Source organism: Papio anubis, chromosome 19, assembly GCF_008728515.1.
Source record: "Papio anubis isolate 15944 chromosome 19, Panubis1.0, whole genome shotgun sequence".
In the NCBI taxonomy this organism is placed as follows: domain Eukaryota; kingdom Metazoa; phylum Chordata; class Mammalia; order Primates; family Cercopithecidae; genus Papio; species Papio anubis.
Window position 1 is genome coordinate 1,310,393 of NC_044994.1, and position 12,397 is coordinate 1,322,789.

The following is a 12,397-nucleotide window of genomic DNA, read 5'->3' on the forward strand; positions in this document are numbered from 1 at the left end:
GCTGGGCCTAGTGGCAGGCACCTGTAATCCCAGCTACTGAGGAGACTGAGGCAGGAGAATCGCTTGAAGGCTGTAGTGCGCTGAGACTGCACCACTGCAGTCCCTGCACTCCAGCCTGGCAGTAGAGTGAGACTCTGTCTCAAAAAAAAAGAAAGAGAATTACAGTAGTCTTCTTTTATCTGAGGGGGAGATATATTCCAAGACCCCGAGTAGATGCTTGAAACCATGGATAGTACCAAACTCTATATATGCTATGTTTTTTCCTTTACATGCATACCTGTGAAAAAGTTTATTTTATAAAATAGGCTCAGTAAAAGATTCACAATTACTAATAATAAAATAGAAAAAGTAATATTCAGGAAACATGCAATTTAAAACTTATGAATTGGCCAGGCATGATGGCTTACGCCTGTAATTGCAACATTTTGGGAGGCCGAGGCATGTAGATCAGCTGAGATCAGGAGTTCGAGACCAGCCTGGCCAATATGGAAAAACCCTGTCTCTACCAAAAATACAAAAATTAGCTGGGCATGGTGGTGGGTGCCTGTAATCCCAGCTACTCAGGAGGCTGAGGCGCAAGAATCGCTTGAACCTGGGAGGCGGAGGTTGCGGTGAGCTGAGATCACACCACTGCCCTCCAGCCTGGGCAACAGAGCGAGACTCCATTTCAAAATAAATAAATCTTATGAATTATTTCTGGGATTTTTCATGTAATATTTTTGGATCATGAGTAACGGAAACCATGGAAAGTGAAACTACGATAAGGAAGGACTACTATTTTCAGTTTTTACTGTGTGTCAAGCACTATTCTAAGCACCCTTTTTACATGAAGTTATTTAATCTTTATAACAATTCCGTAAGATAGGATTATTCTCATTTTACAGATGAAGTAACTACAGCACAGAGAGGTTAAGTAACTTGCCTGGGGTCACACTGCCAGTAAGTGGCAGAGCTGAGGTTCAAACTCGGGCAGTCTGACCGTCCTTCAACTACTAGGTTATACGGTCTACAGTAGGTAGTTTATTGACACATAGTGGTGATGCTGCTGAGCCAGCTGAACTGAGAATTTTTTATAAACTGTTTCGCCTTTATTCCGAGAGCCAAATTTTCATCCTGACATAAATTATCGAAGGATAGATTTACTCTGAAATTTTAAAGATGTTATATGTTCCCCAAAATCATGTTTTAAAACGTGACTTTTAAAAAAATCTGTATTTAAGTCAGAAATCCTATTCTGTGATTATTTAAAATGTTTGTATTTTTATCATGCTTTCATTTTTAACTTGTTTTTAAAAAAGTTACTTTTTCCTTTTATTGTTCCTCCATTTCAAGTCTTAGTGATGTAATTGAAACTAAGACTCTTGCATGGTTTTAATGTATTTGAGATTTTCATTCACTAGCTTCTGCCTTAGAGTCTGACATGTAGCCACTGAGGGTCTTCATTAATCCGTTCCCTTTTTTGTCCTCCTTGTATATCCCTAACAGCTGAATTATTTTCTTTTTATTGTTTGTTTTCTTTTTTTCAGCAATGCGGCCACTTAGCATGTCTTACAGTTTTGACTTGTCAGGTAAAAAAAACAAAAACGCTTTTACACCTGACGTGGCTTTTGTGGTTTCTGTGAAATACATTTCATTCATCTGCTTGTTCAAACATGTTAAAAAAGAAAATGGAAAGGCTTCTTCTAAGCCGTGGTCAGTAAAATAAAACATTCTGCTTATTTGAAAGCAATATACGTAAAAAAGATACAAGACTACAGTAAATTTGTTTTCTCCCAAGCAGTTTTGGAAGAACCATCACACCATACTCATGGTTCTAGAAAATGGTGCCCATCTTATGGTGGCTGTCACTGCCCAGGCTCTTCTAGAGCAATGAGGTTAAAGCCCACAGCAGACCTTTGCCCTAAGAGAATGGAAAAAAACTTTGTAGAAACAAAATTCTGATGCATCTACTTCCTGTTCTCTAAAGCATTCAGTTATTTAAGTAACTAAACTTAAAATGGTTATGTACTTCAGATGACAGCACCTCAGTTGATGGGCAAGAACTGTCTTTTGTATGTTTGTGCTCAGTGGATAAAGCCTAATCACGAATGACTTTGAATCATGATTACGAGTATAAAAATACAGGCCAGGCACGGTGGCTCACACCTGTAATCCCAGCACTTTGGGAGGCCGAGGTGGGCAGATCATGAGGTCAGGAGATCGAGACCATCCTGGCTAACATGGTAAAACCCCGTCTCAACTAAAAATACAAAAAAATTAGCCGGGCGTGGTGGCATGCGCCTGTAGTCCCAGCTACTTGGGAGGCTGAGGCAGGAGAATTGCTTGAAGCTGGGAAGCGGAGGTTGCAGTGAGCCAAGATCGTACCACTGAACTCCAGCCTGGGCAACAGAGTGAGACTCAGTCTCCAAAAAAAAAAAAAGAGTATAAAAATACAAGAGCATTGTAATGGCTTTGGTTGTAATATATAATTACGTGCCTCAGATTTGTAGTGCAAGTTTAGACCTTTCTGTTAAACAGAGATTAATAGTGAAATGACTAAATTTGGTCTATAAAATCAACCCTTTTTAAATTAAAACTTTAAATATATATGAGTGAATTTTCTTTTATTTATTTATTTATTTATTTTAGGAAATAGAGACAGGGTTTCACCATGTTGCCCAGGCTGCTCTCGAACTCCTGGGCTTAAGCAGTTCACCAACTGGCCTCCCAAAGTGCTAGGAATACAGGCGTAAGCCACCTCACCCAGCCAGTTGAATTTTCAAAGCCAACTTAATCCCAGTAAAATATTTTGCAAGTTAGAGTTTTTAATTTTGGAAGTATAAAATGAGATGAGATGTTGGCACAAATATTTTCTTTCAGGATTTTCTGTTAAATGCCGTTGAATGCCTCAAGATACAAAGAATTGTTGGCATACCTTACTTAAAAATTCATGTTTAAAGAGTTCTAGTATATTCTGTATATGAATATTTATTGAGTATCTTCCAGCTACAAAGCTAGTTTCCAACTGTTTTTAAATCTTCTGCTTATTTGTGTAGGTATCAGACGTGACTATAATATTTTACAATCACTCAGTTACTATTTTTGGCTGACCACAGAAGAGCTTTTCCTTTTTTCTTTATTCACTTGGAATTTTTATTTTTTCAGCCATTTGCAAAGTGACCTTGTAAAAAATTTGATCTGGAAAATAAATGCAGAAAAATAGTAATGCATATGTCAATACTAATCCCCAAAAGTTGGCAATATACATTACAGACACTCTATCTTTTTTGAATATCTACAAAAGATGCTTCTATTAGTTGGACCACAATAAGGAAGGGAGTGGTTGGCTGCCTAAACACATTGGCCATTGGCTAATCTAAATTAGGCACACAGTGCTGATTTTGACAGTATGCATGCTCACACACCTCGTGTATAGGTATGTTGTGTGTTCTGTGTTCTTGCAGCCTAGACGATGGGTTCTGTTTGGAAAGAAAACTCTTGGTACTTAAATTTCTTAGTGTAAAAGGGTAGCAGAGAATTTTTATTTGGTTTCACTGCTTATCATTTGCTGTAATTTATTTCATGTCTTCGTGTACTTTGTGACTTCCTAATGCTTCATTCGTGATTTCTTGTGCTGCTTTTATGTTTTTCATTGTTGCATTTTAACTATTAATTAAAATTGCCCGAATTATAAATAGAAAAGATTGATTCATTCTTCTAACTTAAATGCAAAGATTGGAGTGCATTTTCTGAGTTAGAAAATGAACAAACTAGTGAGAAACATTGTAAACATATAGTGTAGATGATAACCCTGAACTTAAGTACAAGATAATGAAGTATATTCTACTGCTTAAGTATATCTTAGAAATATTAATTATTAGTGAAAATATTCAGCATCACTTATGGTAAGTATAACTTATTTTTCCTATACAGATATTAAGTATATAATCTATATGTCAGTCACATTTCCTCACACTAAATAAGGCAATAGACACATATTTAATATCATGGGTATGCATTTTAGGTTCTAAACCTAAGGTATGTGATTTCTAAAGCCATATCTAAATATTTCACCTCTTAAATATTTTGCTTACATATAAATATCACCAGTTTTTTTTAAGAAATGCCATCTTACGTATAAGAAATACAAAGCCTATCCAAGTGTTTTGCTTTTCTCATGTGATACATTAAAGTAAAAATGGTAATTTATTCATTTAAACAGAAAAATATAAGTAATCAAACTTCCTAAAAATACATTTTCTGGGCACAGTGGCTCACGTCTATAATCCCAGCACTTTGGGAGGGTAAGGTGGGAGGTTTGCTTAAGCCCAGGAGTTTAAAATAAGACCAGCCTGGGCAATATGGCAAAACCCTGTCTCTACACACACACACAAAAAAATACTAAAAAATTAGCTAGGCGTGGTGGCGCACACCTGTAGTCCCAGCTACTTGGGACGCTGAGGTGGGAGGATTGCCTGAGCCCAAGAGGTCAAGGCTGCAGTGAGCCATGATTGCACCACTGTACTCCAACCTGGGCAACAGAATGAGACCATGTCTAAAAAAAAAAAAGTTCAATTAAGTCTTTTGCAGATCTGTGTTGTGAGATAAAATCATTCAGTGTTTAGATCATCTTGAAACCTGGCTGTTACATAACCCATTTTTTTTTATTCAGTTTTTCTCAAAGCTTTGAATTTAATACAGATGTTTTCTTTCACTACTGTCAGTCAATTAGCTAAAATGACAGTTATCAATCTCATAGCACAGGGTTCAGGCAATTAGAGAGCTGTTGGACAATTTCTCAAATCCCCTGCATTGAGAATGGACTGAACTCAGGGCAGCCACTGTCATTTGACAGCATTCCCTAAACTTCAGTTCATATACCATCTTTATAATTTTCTGCCAGCCTTGAGTGTCACCAGTACTATTAAAATTTTTAATGCGCCATAAACAACTTTAAACATCTCTTAAGCAATAAAATCATGGATCTTAAAATACAGTATGTTTTTCTGTAGCAAAAAAATAGAGTATTTTTTTTCCCAGCACATTAAAATAAATATGGGCTGGGTGCGGTGGCTCACGCCTGTAATCGCAGCACTTTGGGAGGCTGAGGCGGGAGGATCACGAGGTCAAGAGATTGAGACCATCCTGGCCAACATGGTGAAATCCTGACTCTACTAAAAACACAAAACAGTTAGCTGGGCGTGGTGGCACGTGCCTGTAGTCCCAGCTACTTGGGAGGCCGAGGCAGGAGAATTGCCTGAACCCAGGAGGCGGAAGTTACAGTGAGCCGAGATCGCGCCACTGCAGTCCAGCCTGGTGACAGAGTAAGACTGTCTCAAATAAATAAGTAAATAAATAAATAACTGCCAAAACTATTTGAGTGTTCCTCTGTGCAATGGTATGCATGCAGTGCTATTCTTAGGGAAACTCTGACTTTGTTGATTGGAAATGTGGGGCCAGCGTGGAAAGCTGGTTGTGTTTCTCTTATTATAACTCCAGTTGTAATAATTAGAAAGTGACCTGCTGCCAGGTCAACGGTGGGAGCCTCTGTGAGTACGTGGCTAGGAAAGGTAGAAGGTGTGTGCGTTTGAAATACTTGTGCTTTCTCTTAGAAAATTCCTACAAAATGTCAACAATTCTATTTCTCATTATATCTCCTTTTAGAAGATTCCTATAAAATATCAACAATTCTATTTCTCTTATCTCCTTATTGAAATATTTATTTTAAGATTTTTACATTTATAATTTGTATAAAACCTTGCTGCTTTTTTCCTTTTGTCCCTTTCAGCACTCCCCACCACCATCACCAATTCTTTATTTGTTCTAGCTATGTAATGCTTGGGAAGGTAACAATAAAATAAACGCATGTGTTGTCAAGTTCTCGATTAAAAATTTTATGTAAAAATTAATAGACAGCTGTTCTTCCTTCTTTCCTTTCCCCCTCCCTTCTCTTTCCCTTTTTTCTTTTTCTTTTCCTTCCATTATTTCTAGCTTGTTCAAATCCTTCAAAAATAAGCAGAAATCATAAATATTAAATAGGATATATATCATTTGTAATAAGAAATAATTTACATGGTTCTTATAAATAATGTCAGGGAAAGCTGCACTAGAACACACTTGTATACCACATGTGTCCTGGAGCTCTACCTCTCATCCTTAAGGTGTGTAAATATTACTTGCTTGGGGGGAAATATCCTACTATAAACAGCACATTCTTGGAGGGGGGGGTTGTTCTTTTTTTTGAGACACAGGTTCGCTTTGATTCTCCTCCCTCAGCCTCTTGAGTAGATGGGATTACAGGCGTCCACCACCACTCCCAGCTGATTTTTGTATTTTTAGTGGAGATGGGCTTTCACCATGTTGGTCAGGCTGGTCTCAAACTCCTGACCTCATTTGATCCCCCTGCCTCAGCCTCCCAAAGTGCTGGGATTACAAGTGTGAGCCACCACGCGGGGCCACATTCTTGTGTTTACAGTAACCTCGTTTACAGTGCTTTCCCCTCTAAAAGAGCATCAGTCAGTCTTTTTCACTTTAGTACTTAACATGCCCTTTGCCCCATTTACGGCAGCCTCACAGACTGTCCGCATGCAAAGAGCAGTTGAGTGTGCTGGTCTATAAATTGCATCATGCAGTAACTGCTCTTTTTCACTTCTAAATACACTGATTTTATAGTTACTAAATTTAGCCCATTTTTAACTCTTCATTTGAAATACTGAAGAAAAGTAGTTCCATTTGCCTTCAAGGATTCCAGGCTATGGTACCAAAAAGCAAGCCATCAGAGTCAGTACTGACAAAGACTCACAGATCAGCTGTGGCATGACACCATGGTGCCACTCTGGCCGAATCCATCGGAGCTTTAGTTTATTTATTCACCAATAGAGATCAAAATCAGTAGGAATAATTGCTAACATTTATTGTTCACTGCCTGTACTAGGCACAGAATTTTATATGCAATTATTAACCTGTTTAATGCTCACAATAAGCCCACCTCTGTTAGTATCCTCATTTTACAGACGAAAGGAGAGCAGATAGCAGTAGAGACCCAAACCATCCCCATCACACCACACTGTAGACTGCTTCATTGTCTGTCATTTGTCGTATTGCCTTCTCATCCAAATTTGAGCTCTTAGTAATATAAATCAGACACATCAGAGGAAATGTATCCCAGACTTTTTGTGTTCACATTAAATATGTTTATATGAATATAGATTATTAGCCATTTTTATTCTTAAACCAAAACATTTTCAGATCTTACAGCCATGTGTCTGGTAAGGCTTTGTGTGTGTCCTTTCTTCATCCATATATCACTAGATCCTTAGAGGCTGTGAAGTAAACTAGCTTCTCTCAGCCCCAGTTTCTTCATCTGGAAAATAAACAGGTTGGAGTCAGTTAAAGTTTCCTTTAATTGAATTTGACAGTCAATATCCAACCAGAAAAAGTTTTCTATACATAGGCAAGGTGTTACTGAGTCAAGCCTCTGTGTTTTTGTGTGAAATGCTGTGTTACCTGGTATGCTTTCAACACAGATAACCTGTCTTGGCTCAAGAAAAGGTAAGCTTTTGCTTTTTTACCAGATGTAACTACCCCTGAATCTACAAAGAATCTTATGGAGTCATCTATGGTGAATGGAGGTTTGACATCACAAACAAAAGAAAACGGGTTAAGTACTGCACAGCAGGTGCCTGCACAGCGGAAGAAGCTCCTCAAAGCCCCAACTCTGGCCGAACTGGACAGCTCTGAGTCTGAGGTAAGGCCCCAGTTCACACAGCTTGACTCCAAGATGAGGGTGCTTAATGCTCTCTGACCCAGTTTACTGATTATCTGGCTTCACTTGTTGCTTAATCTCTTCCCATTTTTCAACCAATAAAGCTAGGATTAAAATTAATTTGATTTGCAGGAAATTAAATAGTAGATTACTTTCTGTTATTAGTAAAGACCAATATAGTGGCTGTAATTTATAGAATACTAAAATTTTTGTCGGGCATGTTGGCTCACATCTATAATCCCAGCACTTTGGGAGGCCAAGGCAGGAGTATCACTGAGCCCAGGAGTTTGAGACCAGCCTGGGCAACATAGCAAGACCCTGTCTCTATAAAAAATTTTAAAATTAGCCATGTGCAGTAGCGCATACCTCTGGTCCCAGCTAGTTGGGAGGCTAAGGCAGGAGGATTCCCTGAGCCCGGGAGTTCGAGTCTGAGGTGAGCTGTGATTGCGCCACTGCATTCCAACCTGGGCAACAGAGTGAGACTCTGTCTCAAAAAACAAAAAAAGAGAAAGAAAAAAATATATATATATACACACACACACATATATACAGTCTTAAATTATAAGTGGGGTTAAAACAAGTCAACAGTTTTGCAACTTACATTACCTTAATATCTTCCCGTTTGTTTGGGGAACAAAAAAATAAAGTTAAGAAAAACATTTTGCATAGATTGTTCTCCCTCTAAAATCCACACACTCATACTTAGGACTGTTCTTTTTGTGATCATAATACCAACAGATAAAACTCCAAAAAAGAAAATTCTAATAGTATTCTCCAGATTTCATCTTCCACCTACTGCCCTTTGTGGAGGGGGAAAGATCTCATATCCTTCCTGATATCAACATCCACCTATATGCTAATGCTTCCCACACCCATCTCAAGCCCCCATCTGCAATATCAGTATTGTATACATCATTGCCTGCTGGGTTTCCACTGCCCCTTCCTCAAAATCAACTTAGGTAAAATGACATTCTCTTCTTCCCTCCCTTCTCCCTCACCCACTTGCCAAATCACACACACCCTAGCTACATATGCATGCACACGCACACACACATACACACCCTAGCTACACATGTACACACACACACACCCTAGCTACACACTCATATACATATGCATCCTAGCTTCACACCCACAGCCTAGCTACGCACGCACATGCACACACACACACCCTAGCTTCATACACACCTCCCCTAGCTGCACATGCATGCATGCACACACACACCCTAGCTACGCACACCCCCCAGCTTCACACAAACCCTAGCTACACACATGCACATACACACACCTGCGTGCATGCACACATACCCCCAGTTTCTCATCTTCTGCTTGCTGTCCTAGTTGCTGGCTCCACCCAAGGTAGAATCTGAGGAATTATTCTTTAATTATCCTCTCATTGGTCTCCACCCCATTCTAAGCAATACCAATAATAATTTTGCTACTAAAGGTTTTTCAAATATTAATAATAAGAAATATTTGTATTACCAATGTCAGTTGGTCTCTCTCTCTCACTGTCTCTTCAGTCTATCTGACTTTTCTTCTTGGCTCCCCAAATTCCATCTTGCACTCACTGCTCTTTGTAACTCCTGCTTAAAACCTTCGGAAGGCTCCCTGGCCTGATCCCCTGATCACACGCCTGCAGACACCTATGGCCTAATGTCACACCTTCCCTGCCTCTGGTTTATGCCTCAGCCACGCGCAGCCGTTGACTCTTCCTGCACAGCCCATCGGTGCTCAGCGTGGTGCTTAGCCGTGTCTGCGATCTCCCCTCATGTCCTTGTCAGAGTCAGCACGGCCTCGCTTTGTCTTAGGAAGTCTCCCGGATACCGCTAGCCTGCCAGGACTCCTTCTTTGTGATTCTGTCATAACCCATTCATCCCTCTGTTTCGCTGGAACACTTAACACCCTGTCATGTAATTATTCACTTATTTCTCTGTCCCACCAGAGTACATGTTCCCTCAGAGGAGGAACCATGATAAATTTAGTTTATATCTCCAGTTTCTAACACCCAGTAGACACTCAAATATTTAGATAAATTCATACTAACCTGTAAGAACAGCAATTTACATTTTAAAAGCATGTAGCTCAGATATGTAGACAGAGCTCCAGTTCGGGAGCCACTCCCTCCCACACGTGGCTATTTAAATTTAAGTTATATTAAAATTAAATAAATGAAGAACTCAGTTTCTCAGTCATAGCACTCAAAGGCCCGGGAACCTCTGTGACCATGGCTACACAGATCACAGTCCCTTCACAGAGAGTTTGGTTGGGTGGCACCAATCTGCAGCTGCCAGGAACCACCTTCCTGCACCCCACAGGCCTACTTGTAACTCCTTTTCTAGTCCTCTTCCATCACCTCATGAGGCAAGACCACACAGCAAGGCATGATCAGATAAATCTGCAGCCTCTGTAACCTTCTTTGTGGTCTTCTTTTTGAAGATAAAGTGGTAATGCCCCAAATCCACATCTTGAGATGATTTGCTGGGCACGCTATTCTTAATCAAAGAGAGGCCATTTTCATCAGTTAGATTATGAAGCAAGCAATACATTGCCGAAAAGAGAAATGTGAGATCTGGATTCCAGCTACCTCTGACTTTTGTCACTAGCTACTGGTTTAAACCTGGATGAATCATAGTTCTTAAGTCGTGGTGGTAGAAATCTCAAAGATTTATGGAACAGAGTGAATGATCTTAGACAAGGGTATGGAAATAAGCATATTCCTCCCTTCCTCTTCAATCTAAAATTGATATTTTTAAGTATAAGAAAAGAACAAAGGTATTAAATGTGGGAATGCCTTATGTTCCTTTTTAAATATATATATAATTCCTTTTTGATATATATTATATATATATTTAGAAGTTTTTAAATTCATATATATATATATATATATATATTTTTTTTTTTTTTTTTTTTTTTTTTGAGACAGAGTCTCATTCTGCCACCCAGTCTGGAGCACAACGGTCCAATCTCTGCTCACTGCAACCTCGACCTCCCAGGTTCAAGCGATTCTCCTGTCTCAGCCTCCTGAGTAACTGGGATTATAGGTGCCTGCCACCATGCCCAACTAATTTTTTAATGTTTTTATTAGAGATGGAGTTTCACCATGTTGGCCAGGCTGGTCTCAAACTCCTGACCTCAAGTGATCCACCTGCCTCAGCCTCCCAAAGTGCTGGGATTACAGGCATGAGCCACCACACCCAGCCAAAAACTTCTAAATGATATTCAAATGTTAACATTTAGAAAACACAGATAAACCGAAGTCTTTATTTTTAATCAACTGTTTCAAGTTTGGGGTGTGTATTAATCAAAGTTTTAATAAACTTTCTATTGATGAGACAGTAGTTCTCTTTAACAGTGGTAGATGAATTGTGTTTATTCTAAAACACTCTTGTTAACATTAGCTGATTTCAGATCATCAGCTGGTTAAAGCCAGCTCAGAAGAAGGTCTATTTTAAAGCCATTTAATGAACTGACATTTATATAGACATGAATGAACACCTGGAAACTCAAACTGTGTTTCCTTACAGTGTGAATTAGTAAAGAACAGTTCTCCGTGTCGCACCTGCCCTGGGCCCGCTCAGGGTGTATGGACTGGGTGCCGGAATGGACACTTGGCCTTGTCAGCCACCAGTGTATTCTCCCTCTGATGAGAGGAGCTGATTCTGTGATCTCTAGGTCTCTTCCAGTTCCAGAACTTGGTAGCTCCAGAAGTGTGAAACTGGAAAAGATGTTGAGGAATTCTATCTATTCCTAAACCAAGATTTACTTACCTCTGGTCATATTTGCTGTCTTACAAATGGCCAGAAATACAGAGACTGTTAAATACATCCCATATCACATTACAGGGTTTTTTTCATTCACATCTTATAGTAATTTTTTGTTCTCTACTTTTTAGTGCATTTTGAAACTCTTCTCCTATTCTTTTCACCAACTTCTTTTTTTTTTCCAGTACCACTCCTTTTTTTCCAGTCAAATATTTATTGAATGCCTTCAGTAAGTACTAAAAGTAGAGACAGAAATATGATGCTCTTTGCCCTCCTGTTGTTTATAATTTAAATAGAATATAAAAAACATACCTGAGAATCATTCCAAGTGCTGAGTGAGCACAGTGTCTTCCAGACACTGTCTTAGGCTGTGTACAGTGTGACTGGACACTACAGAAGTCCAGAGGCTGCGGAGGTCAGTTCAGTCAGTGAGTAAACACCACAGGGGCTGAAAAGGCTGGAGAAGCCACATGGAAGAGTAGTAGGACTTAGGTTTTAGAATGAGTATAAAAGATGGCAGAGGGCTTTCCATTTTGTTGTGGGATGTGAACCGGGCTGTGCCACAGCATGTTGATGTATTTCTCCCGTGCCTTCCCAAGAGCAGAGATGCAGTCTTACTCAAACCTCTGCTCCTTACTGCATGTCTGGCATCTGGTGACTCTGCTGACTTGTCTAGTGAATTCCTGCCTGATGCTGTACCATGAGCAAAGAGCAAGTGAAGACTCAGGGCTGTAGAAGACAGTAGAGAACAAATAAAGGGCAGTCTCAAAAAAGGTTGACTTTATTCTTTTTTTCTTGCCTCTCAGTTGTGTCAGCTGTTTCCCCATTTTCCCTCTCCTCAAATTTAATGACTGGCTTCCAAACATGGTTTTTTGGGGTGTTTTTTTTG

At 39.4% G+C, this 12,397-nt stretch overlaps 1 protein-coding gene across 4 annotated transcripts in view; it reads left to right on the plus strand.

Annotated features, from left to right (window-relative positions):
* The window catches only part of LOC101011989 (protein spire homolog 1), a 95,673-nt gene that overhangs the window by 59,412 nt on the left and 23,864 nt on the right, over nucleotides 1–12,397 (plus strand). For 2 of the 4 annotated variants that reach the window (XM_009192339.4, XM_009192342.3), the window contains exons 7-8: nucleotides 1,527–1,568; nucleotides 7,554–7,726. In XM_009192339.4, the coding sequence (XP_009190603.2) occupies nucleotides 1,527–1,568; nucleotides 7,554–7,726 (215 nt within the window). The remainder of the gene's footprint in view (nucleotides 1–1,526; nucleotides 1,569–7,553; nucleotides 7,727–12,397) is intronic. The other 2 variants (XM_009192340.3, XM_009192343.4) reach the window with 1 other exon arrangement.